Raw genomic sequence first — 19,851 nt, 5'->3', positions numbered from 1 at the left:
ATATAGAGCCTGTGCTATAGGTTTAGGGCTTTATATGTCTGTAGCACGTTATGTGTTACAGTTATTATATAGTTATTACATTGGTGGGTGTACTTCCTGTGTAAATCTTCTTGCTTATCAGGGCCTCAGAGGAACATTAAAGGTAACACAGTAAACATGTGAGAAGTTGTTCCAGTCCAATGAAACCAAATAATCACAAGTTAAACCCTTTGACCTACATTCAAAGTTTTATGTTTGGCTAAAAAAAAAATGTGACTGCACCTCATCCTGAACACAGAATCCCCATGGTGAGGCACGGTGGTGGCAGGATCATGCTGTTGGAATGCTAATCTTCAGCAGTGACAGGGAAGTTAGCCGCCGGCCGTTTCGTATTTCAGCTCCTTACGACCCAGTTTCTTCGGATGCTACATGAGCCTGACTGCAGCTGGATGCTTTTTGTACCGACCAAAGGTAAATCCCCACCCACCTGCAGGATGTTTTGTACCCACTCCCACTAGTGATGAGTTGGAGGAGTTTGCTATTGCAGAGTATAGACAAAGGATGAATAGTTACTCAAACTACTCTGTGAGGATGAAGGCCAAGACACATTAGCATCCAATCTGACAGAAAATCAGTGGAAAAGTGAAACACATGCACTTTAGGAGAAAAATACAAACTAAAATCTTTTACTCACACAAGAAAACTGTTTTTACCTGTGGTTGGAGCTCAGAAGTAAAAAAAAAAAAGAAATGTTTGAGCAACAACTGTAGCTTTGAGTTCACTGCTGGACCCACTGCTGGAGGGATTTCCGGTAAGAGAGGGATCCTCAAGTCAGTAGAAATCTAAAGAGTTGGACTGAAGTGGTGTCTTGGCTTTTAGTGGTTATGTTACGCCTATAAGTCAAATAATTTAATTTGGTCAGGGTCGTGATCTGTAGACGTCATGAGACTCATCTGTCTCTCGAAGAAAAAAAAAAGTTAACGGTTTTCACAAAAAGAACCAAATTCAACTGGATGTGAGATTATGGATGGATGAGTTTTCCTGGTGTGTCTTTTTAATTTTGGAAATCTCTGTGTGTGTGATTGTTTTGAGTCTGCCGTCTTGTTTTCCTGTCTTTGCTTCGGTCCAGTAATACTTGGTGTTGAGCTGATTCTCTCATTGCTTTGGTCCCACCTGTTTGGGATTAGTCATCACTCTGTTTGCTTTCTCCCAGCTTTCAGCTGTTGGGTTTTACAGATTGTACTTATACCACTTTGCCACATGGCCAAGCCGATTCTAATTTCCTCACGAATCTGGTTTGGAGCCTTTTGTTTAGTCCAATAGTGACTTGGTGCCTGCAGTTTACCAACTAAGAGTTGAGTTTCTGCAGGTTAGGTAGTTGGTTATCCATGCTAAGTAGTTCTGCTGAACATTATGAAATCCAGTCTAAAATATAACCAGGAAGTAATTTTGGACACTGCAGGCGGAAATAGTTTGAATCTAACTTTTGGATTTTTTTTTTTCTGAAATCAGATAAAATCAGTCTGAACTGAACAAATCCCATTTTTTTTCCCCAAAAAAAATTGTAAAAATTGATTGCATATTTGTATGTAATCGTGTATGAGAGAAATATAGCACAATAGAACTGACAACCATTTAATATAAAACTTGATTTTAAAACTACAAATGAACTTTTTCAGAAAAAGTTTTATATTTATTATTTTAGCTTTTCGGTTTAGTTTCTCCATGCCTGATATGTCTCTTATGTCTATGGTCCAAATTTGAACTGAGGCAAAACAACTATTTTTAGCTTTGCTTTAGTATTGACAACCTAAACTGCAGAGGGAGATTAAGGCCACTGAAACAAAACATTCTGAGAAAGTGGCCCTGATCCTCTTCCGTACTCTTCCGTAACCTCAACAGACCAAAAATGGACAAAGGAAAGGAAGTGACACGTTCTGACCAGAGGAACCCAAAGTTCAAACTAATTACAAAAGGCTCCTTCCTGTTGCTGGAGCCAGTTTCCTTCAAGATAAATCACAACAGTATGTAAGGATGTAACAATTGACTAAGGAAAACATTTTTTTTTCTCCATTCAACAGTTGAATTATAACTGTTGAAAACGAGTTATAATTCTTGTGTAAAAACGATGGAGTTATGACCAGACTCACAGCACACAAACAAAAAACTCCTGGTTTTGGTATATGAGTATGAAAACTCCACACTCTGCTTTACCAACTCTGCCTAAAACCTTTGACCCTTTCTTAATTTTTGCCAAATTTTTACTCCTTGTGTATTTGCTCTTCTGTTTAACACCTGCTCTGACAAATAAACATCACATTTTTGGTTTTAAGCTGCTTGTTTTCCAGCGTGTTGCACTTTCATCACACTTTAACTTTTTTTTTTTTATCGTTTAGGCTCCTCACCGCAGTGCTGCGAATTGGAAATTGTTTTCTGTTTTGCACGCAGCCTTCCATGCCCTCTGCAAAACCAAAGAGCATAAAGATAAGGAACCTCCCACCTTGAATACTCTGAAAGCGCTGCTGGCTGCCGTGAAAAATACGCAGAATTTGTGTTCATCAGTTCCAGTGCAAAGATTTTCACAACTACTCCAATGTTTTTGGATTGCATGCTTCTCACGAGTGGTAAAAATACAAAAGATGAACTAATGAACTGTGACTGAGACCAATTTAAGTTTACAGATGAATATGATCTGATAAATATTATTGTTGGACATACGTTTTTTTTGTATTATTTGGAAAGTGTGTGTGTGTGCGTGTGTGTGCGTGTGTGTGTGTGTGTGTGCGTGTGTGTGTGGTTCCCTTACGTATTGTACGAGTGCTTGAATACTGTATTTCAGGTTTCTTGCAGTAAAAACAAATAAACTTCTTCCTCACCATATCTATTCTTTAATTCCTGGATGAGTTATTTAGGTTTGAAATCCCTATTAAGGTAACCCAAGTTTCATTTTTTTTTTTTTACTTCTATTTTCTATATCAGGAACATATCTAACAATAACTCTCGCCTCTTTGCACTGAAAGATAAACATAGCTACCGTTTCTCATTCAAATTACCTGCTGGGAAATTGTGTAGGCTGAAGTGAGGCTGTAACCTCAAACCAATACCACAGCTTCTCATCTAACATTTCAGGAGTAAACAAGCCAAGTCATTTACCAGCTACTGTGATTAATGTTACAATTTGAGCTCATGTGAATGGGGCTCACTTTCTCACAGCTCCAGCACATAAACGTCTAATTCGTGGGGGTTATTTTTTTTATCTTTTTTTTTTTTTTTCGGGAACGTCGGGATTTGTGAAGGAATTTTACAGACATGCCAAGCAGGAAGAATAAATGCCGGGGAAAACAAAAAAAATGTGCTTAATAAAATCCACCGTGGCATCCATACATGCTTCCTGATGAATAATAATGAAAACGATCAGCTTTAAAAGCAGACATGCACAAGAACGAGATGTTACCAATGCGGTGGTTTTGTCTGTCTCGCTCTGTGGATGCCCTTTGTGTCACGAAACACACTTTTGCTTTATTTAGAATAACGTGAGCCAAAACCCTCTGCTAAGAAATGTCTATTCAGTGTCCTGTTTTTGTAGCCAGTAATACAAAAAAGCCCCCAAAACTGCTAATTTTTCCACAGATGCCCCATGTTATCAGGAAGATGCCTTTCAGGTCAGAAAGTTACTTAAAAATTCTGTTTTTTTATAAATGTATAAATAAAGTTTTATATTTTTTTTAAATTATGCTGGATGGGGAAACAGAAATTCTTATTTTTTTAAATTGGCTTTAATTTTGTTTCAATCAAACACAATACTGTGTATATCTCAAATTAAAAGGGTTTAAAGAGTTTATTTTCTAACTCGATGAGAGTCAATTTGAGAATTGATGAGGAACTGAATCAACGTGGTATTGATAACGGAATCGGCAAAATTCAATTCCTATCAATTCCCAAACCTAAAGCTTGACGAGAAGAGTAAGAGTAAAACAGGTTACATTTATTAAAAATAAACATATTACAGCAGTCTGCAAATGAAAGCAGTCGCACTTTGAAATGCTCTGTCTCATGCAAACGTTTTAAGACAAAGCACTGGTATGAATCAGAATGAGATTAATGAGAGTGAAGCTGTTTACCAATTATCAAAGTCTGATGTGAAACTGTTTCCCACTCTGACTAATTATTAACTCAAATCTGTGAAGAAACCAAATGTTTTTCTTAAAACGGAAGCTGCTCAAACAAAAAAACGCTTAAGGTAAGCCGCTGACTGTTAATAACCTCTCCGCAGAATCCCACCCCAAAACAGCCCCTTTATGTTGGTGCTTCTCAATAAGCATGTGGTCAAAACTTTATCAATATGAAAATAAAGTAGGGACTACTTTGATAGCATTGCTATTTTTAAAGAGGTAAATCTGGCTGTAAAACAGCACGAAATATTATTTTCGACAGTCAAATCGGACTAATTTATTAGCTAGCTTTCATGTGCTGGTGTGCGCTCGGTGGGGAATGGGTTTACAGACCTGACTGTACACGCTTTGATCCATCTGTTGTGTGATTCCTGAAACTTCTCAAGCCTGCTGTTGCCACACTGACACCGCAGCTGGCCCATTAGAGCAACTGAGTAAGGGAAATGAAAATGTGGTGTGCCCACATCCTCCACACCCTGGCCTTCTGCCATCTTACATTCACTTCTCCTATTTTCACACAAAGAGGAACTCTTGGCCAGTGTTGGACTCAGGACTCTAACGTCCACAGCTCAGGGGCCGGAGCCGCTCCGCTCCCCGGTTCTGACGACCGGAACCAACATGAGCCCGGATGTAATCTCTGACCGGAGGAGAGACGTGACAGAGGATAAGCTTGATTCATTTTATGTAACGTTTGGTCTCGAAATGACTTTTCCAAAATCTGAAGCATTATTTTTTTTTGACATTCTCATTTAGCTTTTAGATCATCAGTGACCATTAAGGTAAAAGTTATTCTTCCCATTTTGTCAGAAGAGGTTAATGTTAATAGAAAGTACATTTTTGCATAAGGTTACATAAGTAGATCAAATTTTTGTAACATTTTTGTATGAAAACGTGAACGTACAGAGTTCAAATAACTTTCCCGACCATCGACAGCGACGCTCTCATATCGGCTGTATGTTTGCAAAACGACACCACGTTGTTTAAATAAAGTGGAAAAGTCCACGAAAGAAATTGTGACATGCTTCCAGGCAGCAAAGTGCAAAAACCTCCAATGAGTCACGAAAAGAGTGTCAGAAACATCTGATGATCCCTGTGGGTAGACTGATCAGGCTCTGGGCTTGTGCTGAAGGATGTGGCTTAAGTTCATTTCACTCACAGTGGGAAGAATGGATCATAGTAAATCCTCGAAGCAAATATTACACTGTAGAAAAAAAAAAAAAAGCAGAAGATAAAAACACAACGGTTCCTGCAGCAGACTCTCCATGGCAGCCAGAACAAGAACTGACACACCCAGATCATAAAAAAACACAAGCTTTCAGGTTGTCACCCAGTACAAAAAGGGTCTTATCGTTCAAAAGAATTGCTATATAAATCTTTGCTTGTTTTGTTTAAGGTGAAAAGATGGGTTAGCATAAACTTAACGGTGTGTCAAAATAGGATAAACATTTTCCTTTTTTGTCCCATTGCAAGACTTGAATGTGTCTGTGGGTTACATGCAGCACAGTGAGCTGAAATGAACATAATACATGGTTTTGAAAAACAGTAATAAAAAAAACAACAAAAAACTGAAATGTGAAGACGGCCTTTGTGTTTCAGATCCCCTGAGTCAACACTTTAACATCTTTCACTGCAATTACAGCAGAAAGTCTTGTGGAGTGCGTCTCAAATCTAAAGCAACAAAGCTCCAGCTCACTCATCAACTTCTAAATTTTGCTTGGATAATCTTTAAGATTTATTTCTGGACTTTGACTGGGCCAATCTAAGACTTTAATTGGCATCAATCTAAGCCAGTCCACAGTTTTTATTCTGTATCCTTTACGGCTTCTGACTGACTGGTTTTCTTCCAGTATTGATCAGTGTTTAGCTCCATCTATCTTCCCGTCAAGTCTGAAATAAACCCCCACAGCATGATGCTGCCACCACCGTTTCCAGATGGGGTTATAATGTGCAGCCTTATAATTTTTTATTTTTATTTTCCTGAAGGCATTTTTTTTAGTGTCCCAGAACATAAGTACAGTAGCTGTGAAGCTCTCCATTATTTTTTTATTATCTACTACAATAGTCAAATACATTGAGGTTTTAGTCTGTAAATGCATTGGAGACGTATTTTCTCCTTTAGAGAAAATACGTCTCCAATGCACTGTTTACCATAAATATCTTTTAATCTTAGGCCCCAACAGCTTTGCTTACTCCATTAGACGTACTTTGTTAGCAAATACTGACCGCTGTTGGTCTAAGAGTCAAACAGGAAATCAGCGTCAGGGACTTCTGAGCTGCAGAAGTTTAAGGATTTCTTCTGATGAACCCATCCGATGTTCATCAGTGGGATTTTGCATCAAACCCATGCAATGATTATCAAACAATTCAGCAGATGTTTCGTGTTCCCGAGATAACTCTATGTGTGTTGGCTTACATAAGCTTTCAATTAGCGCCATCGCCATCATCGTTTTGTCCTTCACTCAAAACAAAGCGGCTGACAAAACAGCCGGCCCTACTAACAAATTAAATGAGCATGTAAAATCAGATAAGCTTTAATTGCCCCACTTCCCACTGCCATTTTTTTTTTTAAAATTCTTATTACAGAAAGGCATGGAGATAAAGCATCTTGTGTGGATGGAGGGGAAGTGGGAAGGACAGCTCCATATGCGTTACGTCAGCCTGAGGGGACAGCTTGGTCCAACTGTCTTTTCCTGCCACGCTCGTTTGGCCTCAGCAGTCATCATGTCTTGTGCTAAAGGTCTCTCGTCGCTACGAGGCTGCTTGGCACTATCTGCAAGCTACAGACGGCGAACGCACTGATTAAAAGATGTCTTCATTAAAACGATTAGATGCACTAGGCGGCTCAGTTCCCACAGGCGTCCTGCTAACGACGAAGGGGGGTGGAAGCAGGAGGAGAAGGGGCTGATGGGAACACGAGGTTCTCCCCACGTTCTAAAGGTTGCTTCTTATTTAATCGACGCAGTCTTAAAGGACTTTAACGGTGTTTGGGCTTGCATGAGGCGATGAGCTGTCCTCTCCTTCAGGGAACGGCCATCTTTTTTCCCCCCCTTCCCGACCCGACGAGCGTCTCCTCTACCTGACTCACCCACAACTACAGGCCACTTCCAGGTCATCGAGCTTCCAGTGTGGAAGACCTTGCCAAAGACACAGGAGAGACATTACTTCTGGTTCATTTAACGAAGTCGACAAGTGTTTTAGAAGGGGAGGAGAGAGTTAACGTCAGCCCAGATGAACATCGGCAGCTCTGAGGCGTTCTCTGGTTTTGTCTTTTCTGCTCAAAGTTTTGCAAAGGAGGTGACAGGAGAACGCAGCATCCTCAGCATCCTTGACTCTTTGTTGTTGTTGTTGTTGTTGTCACAACTGTTTCTTTTTCCCCCAAAGCTAAAGACAAAACACAGTTTTCAAATAATGATTTAAGATCTACCTGAACCTAAGAAGTGGCTGTTGCCATCTTTGGTGGCATCATCTGCCATCAAGCCTCTGCAGTGACTGGAAACCAGTTTTTTGAGTCATCATGGAGGAATTTGACCCACTTTTCTTTGCAGAATTAGTTTATTTTCACCACAGGGAAGGCTTCTTAGCATGAATAGACAGTTTTAGATCCAAACCTTATCTAGGCCACTATAACCTCCATTTGTTTTTCTTTTAGTCACCTTGCTGGTGTGCTTCGGATGATCACCGCTTTCTTGCATAACCCAAGTAACCCAATTTTTCTCTTCACAATCCACGGATTATTTTTCTGAAATAAATGAAATTACCGCTTGAAAACACTCAGCTTATCTATTTGTGCTAAGAAAATGTGTTTGCTTTTAAAAATATTTAAGTGTGACAGAAAATACATTTGAAAGAGGAGGGGGAAATACTTTTTCACAGGACCACTTCTTTGGAAGTCAAGCTGTAGCAGTGGGAAATGTTTCACAAATAGACATTTTGACCTTTGCTTCACACGTCCTCTGTCAGAAACAAGCTGCAGACAAGTCGCTTGTAGTTATCTCTTGATGATTCAGAAATTTCTTGGCAAGAAAAAAAATAAAATAATAATAATAATTGAAAGTGTGACTCATGATTAAACCAATGCTGATTTGGAGCTCACATTACAGGCTTTCTATTCTTTTAATGATGCATCCGTGTAGCAGAAAAGTGATAAAAACAGTTAATTTCCTCCACGGTGCAGCTTCAGGCTCCTGCCTCGCTCGGCTCACCTGCCTTCAGTCTCTCCTCCAGGCTCGGCCGGAGGCCTTTCTGTCCCACCACTACGTGCTAATGGCCATTAAAGAACACAAAAGTGTCTTTATAACACTGAGCCGCAGGCACTGTCGGCTCCACTGTGGCTGATTGCACCTACACACTCCTTTGCTACTTTCATCGGGTTTTTTTTCTTTCCTCCTCTCATTCTGCTGCTGCTTTGTTCTCCGTGGTCTTATCTGTCAATGTGAATCATAGCCGTGTTCAAAGAAAGTGACAGAATTGCTTGTATGAGGTGCTCGCACTCTGCTTCTCTGAATTTTTTGCCCATAGCTGTATGTAATTATGCTCATGTGAACAAAGATTTTAAAAAAAACGGTTTACAGCTGCAGCACCGATTAGGATCTCAGATAAGAAGTCACGTTTATTCAAATGTTTCATTACTGGATAATTAAAGGACAAAAAAAAATATATGATAATTGATAACGCGATGAGACATTCCTCAAAATGATCATGACTTTTATGACCTTTACGGATGAGGTCACGCTGAAACTGGAACTGACCAGTGACTTCAGTCCATTTCCCTTAAACGACTTCTGTTTTTCTGTTTCCCCTGGTGCTTATCTTCCCTGACAGGAGAACCATCACATCTGACCGAGGTTTCAATGGGAGGAGGCTGGCCCGAGCTGACCACTGTGTGACTGCTGCCCTAACCTTAGACTCCCGCAGGAAGGGGAAGGATGCCGAAAGCTGCAGCCAAAGTTGCATCAGACATACTTTCACAAAAAAAAAGGAAGAAAAAACGGTGCCTCGCAAACATATTTGTACTGCTTAAGCTTTTCAACTTTTTGCCACATTGCAACCACAAACTTCAGTGTGTTTTATTAAATATTCTGTGGCAGACCAACACAAAATATCCCATATATGTGGAGCAGAAGGGAGAAGTGGTTTTTGCAGGTGTTGTTTATCTGCGATGACTCCGTGCTTTACGTCTTTTGTTGCCAATGAAGTTATACGTCTTCTAAGGTGTGTTTCTACCAGTTTCTACACCCAGAGACAGATTTTTGCCAATTGTTCTTTTCACAATGCCTCGGGCTCAAAGTCACACTCCAAGAGCTGCAACAAATTCTCAATTGGATTTGAGAATTTTGACTGGGCTGCTCTAACTCTTATTCGGCGCTCAAAGCTGGGCCTAAGGAAGGACAAATATCTTGCGGCCCTCCTGACCATAATTTGAATATGAATTAAATGAATTAGGACAAAACCCACGACTTTTGAATCAAAAATCTACCACCAAAAATATGAGATTCAACACAGCGCGTTCGCCTTTTCCAAGCTTTCTGGTTTCCTACTGTTGCCATGGTAACTAGGACCACATGTCGTCATTCACTTATACTCTAACGTACATTTTGGGCATCCAAAATCTGCCTGTTTTTTTTTTTTGTTTTTTTGTTTTTTTTCTGTAAAACTTGTCTAAATGCAATTTTAAATTAAGACTGACCTAGATCCTGCTTTTATTTTATTTTATTATATACATATATATTTTTCCATTTTCTTCAATCAAAAAAATGAATAAGCTAACTGGATGCTTTTCATCTAACAAGGCAAATGAACAGCAACAAGAACAACAACAACAACAAAAAAACATTTGAAGTTTTGAATTTACAATCCTGTTCCTACAAAAAATCCAAATCAGATTAGTTTATTTGATTGTTGAGTAGGCAAAAAAAAAAGATAATAATAAATAGATTCTTTTCCTGACCTGCTAGTACATTGAAAGATGTTTCCTGCATAAAGGAATATGTTAGAAATTTTGATACATGTGACAAAAGGTCACCCCTGATGTGAGCCATTCCAGTTTCCACTACTGGTTTATCCCATAAAATCCCTTTCATGATATGTCGAAGTGTGAGGTTGGAATAGGACAAAAAGTGGAAAAAGTTAGAGTTACAGTATGAGGTTGAATATTGCTACTGAATCCAGGATATTAGATCAGTCAATAGTTATTGTGTCACCCTACTGTGGAGAGGGAGTGTAAACAATGTAAGGGCTGCATGACAACTAATAATGACAAGGTAGCCTTAAAATGGACTCTGGAGCGTCACAAATCCAATTTTACACATAAAAATTAACGCGCTATTACTCAGGCTGTGACAAAATGACACGCGAAGCTCCGGAGGTGTTGAACGAAATCTGATACAAGCCCAATTATGCCACAGCGATGTCATCGCGTTATCTGACATTGTTTACCTGGAATTTTTGAATTGTGGGAGGCAGATGCTTCGACGCTGCATCAGAAGAAACATAGAGGATCGGGTATTTCTGGAGCTCATCCCATACAAGAAAATCAAAGATTCTCATTTTCGGCTTCTGTTGTTCAGCATTGTGACTCATGCTGGCTCTGAGAATTTCTGTGAATTTGCATTTGGTGGCTGTATGTGCAGATAAAAACGAATCTTTTTGCACCTGTGACTGTAAGAAAGGGTAAAGTAACACAAAAGATTTACAAAATTAAAGTGTAAGGGTTCATTTGCAAATTGGAATTTATTTCCTGCATGAAAACGTTGATGTTTATTTCTTGTCCAAGCTTATGCAAACATATCAGTTTCTGAAGCTTGAGCCTGAAAAAGACTGGCAGCAGCAACTGTAATAAAAATGAAATGACCAAGAGGGGCTGAATATATTTGCTTTATAGATTTGGATGGTTTTTCTTTGTTGTACGTCTTTTTCCTAATACTTTGCAAATTTCCGCTACGGTATGTAACTTTATTACATCAAATCCAAGCAAAAATAAACTGAAGTTTGAAGTTGGGAATCTAAAGAAATTAATGAATTATGTGTGCTTTTACAAGGCACTGCATGCCTTGTAGTTAGTTGTGCTTTGCTACTTTAAAAATATAGCTTAAGGTTACAGAACTTCTCTGAAAAACCTGTGCGGTGATACTTAAGGGAATTTCGCAGTGATTATCACACAACAAGACACTTCCGACATAAATAAACAAAGCAGGGACGAGAACAAGTTTGTTTTGATGGAGCACTCATTTCATATTTGGGTCCAAAACTTAAGTTATCACCATCTGTCTGAAACGGCAATAAGGGCTCGTTCGAGTTTTGAGAATAGAGCCGGAGCAAGAAATGCAGTCAGATCTATACATCCTTACAAATTTGCCATGAATGCTGGAAAAATTGGAAAAGTTAAGGGAGTGTGGGTGTGTGGCCCTCTGGGCACTGAATCAGAGGACATTACCATACAGGCAAGACAAAATGTCTTTCGATCAAACAGGTGTTCAGTTCAGGGAAGACGTCCTCCGTCACAAATACCTAAGCAGCTGTGTCATGTGTTCACTCATCCAGGAACGCCTCAAGCTAAAATAAAGAAAAAACATAAATTTACAAGACACAACCAGATTTCCTCTTGGTTGTTTTTTTTTTTTTTAAACTATGTAGCCAAAACTCAATAAAACAGGGGATTTTTAAATACTCTGTCATATACCAAGACCTTGCCAGATTCTTTTGGGCATGTTTGACACAAACCCATCTTCTCCTGGCCCTCTGGCTGGACTAGAGCAGAATTACATCTCCTCCTTCTCCTCCTCCTCCTCCCACAGCGATGTCAGGAGCTGGAAGCGGGCCAGGATGGGATTGGCTTCCTGCTCCAGGCATGGAGGAACTGGTTACCCAAATATGGAGCGGCCCGTATCAGTTTGGATCGCATGACTCAGCGCCAGACAATATATATCCATGGACTGGAGGAAAACTGGCTACTTCAGAACAGCTGATCACTTAATGATACATCAGGCTCCCTCGCTGGCTTTTATTTTTTTTTTTTTTTTAAATTTTGATACTTTCTAAATCACTTTTTTCCCCCCCTTTAAATACATAAATGTGGATTTAACTTAAGAGTCGTCTTGTTTACCTTCACTGAGTTTCCCCTTGTCTTGTTTATGGCTCTTGGATTACTGGCAACAACGTCAATGTCAATCTCACGGCGGTAGGCGGGACCTCTAACGCAGCAGCCAATCAGCGGGCTCCTCTTGAGACGCGCTTTAAAAGCAGAGGAGCGCCTCGGCCGCTGCCAGTAATAAGGAAACTGAGGACAAGTTAGGACTTACAGAGAGAAGAAGAGGAATGAAAACACCTGAATAAATCTCTGGACTCCGCTTTGAATCCATCTAAAGGTACAAACCGACGACTTGGTACAGTACAGTTCCCATGTTTTGGAAGTTTTGCTGTTTTTCGTAGCATTAATAAATACAGCGGGACTTTGCGCTGGATATTGGCACATTTGGGACACAGCAGCATCGTTTGCAGCGCACTCTTGTATTTGACTGTCGTTTTTTGTTTTTTTTTTTAAGACAAAAAACACACACAATATGTCCACAATAATGGAACAGCCTTTTTATGACGACTCGTTTCTCTCTGCTTATGGCCATCCAGGCGCTGCCCTGCCAGACTACAAGCTGCTAAAGCAGAATATGAACTTGAACTTCTCCGATTCATATCGGAACTCGAGCTTCAAGACACAGCACCTGCGCGCAGACAGTGATTTCTACCCGGCGGGCACCGCGGACGTGGGCTCGCTGAAGCTCGCTTCGCCTGAACTCGAGCGGCTCATCATCCAGAGCAGCAACGGGGTCATCACTACGCCGACCCCCGCACAGTACCTCTACAACCGCGGCATCACAGAGGACCAGGAGGTGTTCGCAGAAGGCTTCGTCAAAGCCCTGGACGATCTGCACAAGATGAACCAGATGGCGCCTCCAAACGTCTCCATCGGCACCGGCGGGATCGCGTGTCCGGCTCCGGGCGCCGTGTTCGCCCACTCTATGCAGACGGAACCGCTGGAGTACACGACCCTGAGCAGCTGCACCACGAACCCTAGCCTGACCTCCACGGCCAGCTACCCGTCCACAACTATCAGCTACCTGCCGCACCACCAGTACCACCAGCATCCCCAGGCCGTGGCGCACGGGTCGCATCACTTCCAGCACTCTCTGGCCGGAGCTGGCGTCCACTCGCAGCGCTTCGGGGGCTTGAAGGAGGAGCCCCAGACGGTCCCCGACATGCAGAGCAGCGACAACAGCTCCCCGCCGATGTCCCCCATCGACCTGGAGAACCAGGAGCGGATCAAGGCGGAGCGCAAGCGGCTGAGGAACCGGCTGGCAGCTTCCAAGTGTCGGAGGCGCAAGCTGGAGCGCATCGCCCGGTTGGAGGACAAGGTGAAGGTGTTGAAAACGGACAACGCCGGACTGTCGAACACGGCCTCCCTGCTGCGGGAGCAGGTGGCCCAGCTCAAACAGAAAGTCATGACTCATGTGAGCAGTGGCTGCCAGCTCATGTTAGCGCCGAAAGTGAAGTCTTACTGAAGAAATTATGCACTTTTTAATGAACACTGGACAAAAACTGCACTGAAAAACATAAGACTTTATACGCTGAGTGGATGAGAACTGAAACGTCTGTGGCTTTATAAAACAAAAAGCCACATACGTGAACCGCTGGACAAGAAATCCTACAATCAGCCTACAAGAAACACTTAGGGGCATTTTTGAATACGTTTTTAAAAGTGTCGTCTTGGCTTTCCCTGTTTACATTTTTTTTGTTCGGCCTTTGTGATGCTTTTTAAATGTATAAGTTATTTGTATTTCTTTTTTTTTCTTTTCTTTTCTTTTGTACCTGTACGATAATATTTAAGTAAAAGAAAACGTGTAATTAAAATACCATGCTGCTTATAAAGGTCTGTTCTTTGAAAAACACGGTCGTATTTCTCGTAAATATAACCACACTTGTTGTCACTGATCAGAAGTTTACACCAGAAGTTGCCAAAACGTCCCAGCGTAGGACTTTTTCCCCCCTCCCCTCCTTATTGACGTACGTGCGTAAACCCATATATGGCAACTGTTGCGTGCGGACGTCATATCACGACAAGGTTTCCGGGAACTCCCTCCTACATTGCCAGTCAGAGGCTGCGCTCTCCCCTTCACACCACAGCGAGAGAGAGGTTTGTCAATGAGTTTATTCTAGTGAAGGGAGTTTCCCCCCCATTCTGCTTTTGGTTTCCCAAAAACAAGCCTTGTGATCAACAGCTCAGGAAAGAGAAAAAAAGTTCCATGAAAACATGTCGTAATGACGTTTAAGTTAAAAATGTAGTCGGAAAGAAAAGCTGGCGGAAAGACTTTGAGATGAAAAACGTCAATTTAAAAAAAAAAAAAAAAAAAAGCACCGGTATTAAGAAAAAGCAACTAATAATATGCCAATGCTAAATTCATTAAATTGCTTTTTTTTTATTCAGTTATAAAACTTGCTAGGAAAATCTGGTGGAAATAATCAAATGAAATAAAAAGAGTCAAATTTAAGTCACCTATCTTTGGAGGGTAGGTCAGTAGATTAAATTTTCCTTCAGAATATATCAATTCATGGAGCAAACAAACACCTAACAAAAGAATCTTGGATATTTTCACTTAATTATTTTAAAACTTTTACAACGTAATTAGTTAAGACATGAATAAAATAAATGAATGAAATGAGACCAATCTTTACGAGAGCAACGATGTCCTCACACCTTCTCCAAAGGTTAGATTTAACAGATAAAAAGACGCCTAAAGTACTAATGGTACACGACTGAAATAGTTAAATGTTTACAGGTTTTCCTTTTAAATAAAATCCGGCATGCATATTTACACACGTTTTTTTTTTTATGTCCAATTTTCAGTCATTTACAGAAGTGATTATTCAAGGAGATGTTTACTAATTTGGAGTACTTTTAGACTTTAATATTATGGTTTCAGTCAAAATGACTAAAATTTATTAGAACATTTCTACTCAATTTTAAATGAAATATACAGACGTATATATTCAACTATCCAATCTTTCCTAACAGGGACTGGAGCCATTTGGCAATCGCTGATTGTTGTGCTGACTCAACCACCACAATAACTCCAATATTAACCAAGACTTGGCAGCTTTGTGACGTACTGTGATCTTCTGCCAGGCAAAGCTGTTCAACTGCCTCAGGTCCAAGAACAGAAGAAAAAGAAAGAAAAAAATAAATAAATAAAAACCCTCACAGATTAGAGACTCAAAGTCAGATTTAGAGTTTTGCTGCCACCTAGAGGTCATTAATGAATTGAGATTCAAAAAAAATAATTTGCACAGAGCAGACAGTGTTTTCCCACAGTTTTAATAGAGATGGTAGCAAATGACAGCAAGGAAAAAATATCACTTTCTTTTTTTTTGAAAAACAAACAAAAGGGAGTAAAACTAAACTATAGTTTCAGTGCGTGAGACTAAGAGGTTATCCCATCAACTGTAGCCTGAGCAGACAAGGATAACACTTGTAGAGGAAGTTGATAAGTTTGTTCTAATGGGTGCGAGATCTGTAGTACTTCACAGGGAAACCTCCAATCCAGAAACAAGTGCTGTACTCATGACCAATCTGCTGGACAGAAGACCTTGGGATTTACTGCTTGGAGAAGAAGGCTTTGCTCTTTTGCACGTCAGGGATGATCGTGTCGCTCCCAGGCTTCCAGCCGGCGGGACAAACTGTGCAGAGATAGAAGAGGGACAAAGTTTACTTCAAGTGTCAGAGGTGGTTGATAAACCATGTTATCACAGGACAAAGTACACATGTGTGAATGTCCAAGAGGATAAACCAATATCGCTGCTAGTGAAGGCAGATGGCTACTTCAGTTTCATCAAGTTATTTTTGACAAATATGTGCAGTACATGCTCAGATGCAGCAAATGTTTGTAAAACTTCAGTGTATTATTTGGTTTTGTGCAACTGGCTCCTTTTATTTCTTTACGTCTCTGCTCGCTGCTCTTTGTAGTTTCAGAGGAGCCTGTGAAAATGACTAGGTAGCAAGTATCTTACCGTTGTTTAAAGTTTCTGTAAAGTAGCTCCAACAAACCCCCACGTGTTTCGCAAAGCGGGTCACGGCTTTTGCATCCTTATAAAAACATGAATTACATCAGCGAAAACATTTAAACTGGGCAGAATCAGAACTTTTTTTTTAAAAATTGCTTCATCAATAAACTAGTTCCCATTTCTTGAATTTTGTCTTACTTTTTGTACATTACCTAAATAAAGACATGCCCTAAGTTGCACATAAAAAAACCTTAAGAAGCCAAGCCATTTTTAATGTTTTTTTTTTAAGATAACTGGCATTATTTTAAATAATATTGCTTTACAATACAATGCTTGTTGCACAATACAAGGAAAACATGCAACTGTGATATTGTTGCTGAATATTGGGATTATATTTAGAACCCAAATTTTTATGACCATTTCTCGTCATGGTCGTTTCCCCAATCATCATCTTAGAAAATACCAGCAACTAGAAATCTATATATAGTGTGGAGCAATATCTAAAACATTGAAATTGCAGTGACACACTATTCTACCAGTGTTACCATTTAAAGAACAGCAAAAACAGTACCAAAATCTGAACAGAGTTGTGATATAATTTCAAATCTAAGATTACCAAAAGCTCATCTTTAACCCACTTAATGACTGTGTACACTGTACACTTTTGCTGTACACTTAATGTACAGCCTCGTCTGCTTCTATGTTACCCTAGTTCAATGGCTTTTCTCAGAACACATTCAGTAGACTTACTACAATGAATGACCACAGGTTTCCTGTGTTTAAAACCACATTGTGGTAAATAAGAACTTGAAGCTAGGCATGGTCGAGGTAACAATATTAATTTTATGTTAGTTTTAAACTCAAATACAGCAGGCAGGTTTCAGGAGCAGAATTAATTTGAGGTTTACTGCTCTGCCTTGTGGGCTGTGTGGTTTTGTTGCTGTGCAAAATGAAGTCACTGCACCAGATTATTGCACAGAATATCTGATTCCGGGAGTAGAACATGAATTTGCAGATCTAAAGTTAATTTGATGATCTAGCATTGGAAATCTTCATGCATCTCTGCACTTAGAAACCTTAAAATAGTGGTTTTCAAAGTTCAGCATTTAGCTTGAGTATATAATCATTTTTATGAGCAAACTGGATCAACTTACCCTCTCCGTGTTTGTCAGTGTGCTGGAAGGCTTGCACCAGACGCAGGGTCTCATCCACAGAGCGACCCACAGGCAGGTCGTTGATGGTGATCTGCCTCAAGGTCCCGTTACCGTCAATCACAAACAAACCCCTGAGAGAACAAAATGACACCCCAGGATCAGCAAAATACATTAAACGCCACGTTCCATCTTTTGGACAAATCTTTTTTTTTTTTTTTAACCACCCAAAAAAATAAAAAATAAATAAAAAACTTTAATCTAAGGGGCCAAACTGACCTGTACGCAATGCCTTCATCCTCCTTCAACACGCCGTAGTCTCTGGAAATTGATTTTGTGAGGTCTGCAACAAGAGGGATCTTCATGGCACCCAGTCCTCCTTCTTTCCTTGGTGTGTTGATCCTGAAGAGGTGGAGAAAAAAAAATATTTATATATATAATGTGCATATTCTGAAGAAAATAATCCCTGGCAACACTCAATGACTGCTACATTAAGTTCTGTTTCAGAAAGCACAAAGTAGCCGTTTGATATAGCAACAAGAAGTCAGGAGGCGACATTTCTATAAGTCGACTTTTAGGGAAAAAGCAGAAATCCAACAAAAAGCAACTCAGCAGCTGACTTAAGCAACACAAGAGTTGAAATAGTTTCAATTATTTTTGTGGAGGAGGAAGGTGTTAATATAAAAAAGAAGATCAGGCAAGTTGTGCAACACCTCCTTTCCTTCTAGAAGGAGTGAGACGAATTGAAGGCCGTTATTAAGACGCTTATCAGCAGCTGCAGAAAGGCAGCAGGGCAGCAGATAGACTAGGGCGGGATCTTGTTAGGCCAGAGTTCCCTCCTTATTACACAAACATCAATACCTAGACAGCCTGATCAAACTTTTACTTTAATGGCTTAAAACAGCAAGAAGCTTGGATCCCTGACACTCCAATTTGATTTTTAAAAGTTTTTAAGAATTATCTTTTGTTGAGTTGGAGGGACAGCTATGTACAAGTACTTTACTCCCAAGAACCTCTTACCATGCCAAGTGGGTGAAATGAGAGTCAATGGAGCAGCCGATGACTTCACAGTTAATACGGCGGAAATCCTCTGCTCTGTCGCTGAAGGCAATGATCTCAGTCGGGCACACAAAGGTAAAGTCCAAGGGGTAGAAGAAGACGACCACATACTTCCCTGAGGGACACAGAAAAAACGTTTAAACTCTGGTTCTCATCAGATACTGAGCATACAGTGCACACCGTTTTATTTTCCAGGGATTCAAAAAAAAAAAAAAGACACCTTTGTAGTCAGACAGCTTGATTTCCTTGAACTGGCCATCGACCACAGCTGTGGCCTTGAACTCTGGCGCAGGTTTGCCAATCTGAGCGTTTCCAGAAGACATGATGGTGAATAACTGAGGGAGACAAATACTTAAAGCATTAACAACACCAGAATTAACATCTACACGGAGAAGCAAACTAGACATTTGGGTAATATATGGTTAAAAAACCCCAAAACAAAACATGCATGTAACAAATGGCATTTGAAATATAACTATTTTTGGTTTAGAAGAAACGACTTAACATGAGCCCCCTTTCAAACACCTGCTGGAGGTCACATGCAAGTCATGTTCCGCCAGTAGGGAACAATGGCCTTTTATGCTTATGTAACCGTGATCAGCACAAACCAAGACGGGGGGATACCTAATGCAGGATGAATTATTTTGATGTGAATCTGAAACAAGAAGCCATCTGGCTGCAGCGTTAACGTGACACGTTTCAAATTATTTAATATAGTGATTATGCAAAATGCGCACTTCAACATTTTTTTTTCTTATTTGGTACACTGCAGAATGCAGACGCTAAAGGCAAAGGCATTGCTTTTGCCTTCATTTAGAAATGAATAAAAAATCCCTTTCTGGGTCACTTTGGTGTTTTAGTAAAAACATTAATGCAGTGAATTTCACCAGTTGCAGAAAGCCTCGCATTTAAATTAGTTTCAACAATAAAGTCGACAAACAAGCACAGACCAGCGTGAGCAGGAAGCTGCGCTTCAGGAACAAAGAAAGAGCCAGAAACACTTGAAGGAGGAGGAGGGAGCAGTGAACCCGGACAGCCTGCCTGACTGCTTGTGGCTTAGCTTATTCTTAGCTCCGTCTACTGCGCTCATACTCCTGCGCTCCTCTTTCCTTAGAGGACAAACATTTTCCTGAAACTATGCAGACACTCCTAAAATAACATTCAACTAAAGACGCAAACTTTATATTCCGCGCTCACCTTAGTTTCGCAGGGCTGTAGGAAACTTGGCTACGGAGGTCTACGGCTTGCTGAAGGCAAGAGGATCCAAGGAGGGAGATTCTGCGCAAAAAGTACTCCAGGACAGCTGTGACCTCCGGAAGTACAAATGTGGCGCTTTAAATATAAAAGCATGGAGTTTGAGACCCAGGTCACACTTCTTTTTGACTTTTGACGTTTCCTCAAATAGAAGATAATTTAACTTCGAAATAATAAGCTGTGGCGAC

General features: G+C 40.3%; 2 protein-coding genes across 3 annotated transcripts; one reads left to right on the top strand and one right to left on the bottom strand.

The window, feature by feature from the left end:
* The first annotated feature begins 12,100 nt into the window (after window positions 1–12,100).
* LOC103132046 (transcription factor jun-B) lies at window positions 12,101–14,065 on the top strand. 2 transcript variants are annotated; one of them, XM_007543809.2, is made up of 2 exons: window positions 12,103–12,514; window positions 12,774–14,065. In XM_007543809.2, exon 2 carries the CDS (start codon window positions 12,812–12,814, stop codon window positions 13,700–13,702), a length of 891 nt encoding a protein of 296 aa, XP_007543871.1. In that variant the 5' UTR covers window positions 12,103–12,514; window positions 12,774–12,811; the 3' UTR covers window positions 13,703–14,065. The 2 variants fall into 2 exon arrangements, with proteins under 2 accessions (XP_007543864.1, XP_007543871.1); XM_007543802.2 differs by having other exon boundaries at window positions 12,101–14,065.
* Window positions 14,066–15,494: 1,429 nt separating this feature from the next.
* On the bottom strand, window positions 15,495–19,719 carry prdx2 (peroxiredoxin 2). Its single transcript, XM_007543792.2, has 6 exons — window positions 19,607–19,719; window positions 18,630–18,744; window positions 18,371–18,524; window positions 17,630–17,752; window positions 17,354–17,484; window positions 15,495–15,875 (listed from the first exon to the last, which is right to left on the bottom strand). Exons 2-6 carry the CDS (start codon window positions 18,730–18,732, stop codon window positions 15,793–15,795), a joined length of 594 nt encoding a protein of 197 aa, XP_007543854.1. The 5' UTR covers window positions 18,733–18,744; window positions 19,607–19,719; the 3' UTR covers window positions 15,495–15,792.
* Window positions 19,720–19,851: the final 132 nt, after the last annotated feature.

The sequence above is a fragment of the Poecilia formosa genome, unplaced genomic scaffold (genome assembly GCF_000485575.1).
Source record: "Poecilia formosa unplaced genomic scaffold, Poecilia_formosa-5.1.2 Scaffold11, whole genome shotgun sequence".
NCBI classification, from domain to species: domain Eukaryota; kingdom Metazoa; phylum Chordata; class Actinopteri; order Cyprinodontiformes; family Poeciliidae; genus Poecilia; species Poecilia formosa.
The sequence above is the reverse complement of the archived record's forward strand: the minus strand, read 5'-3'. Positions and strand labels throughout refer to the sequence as shown.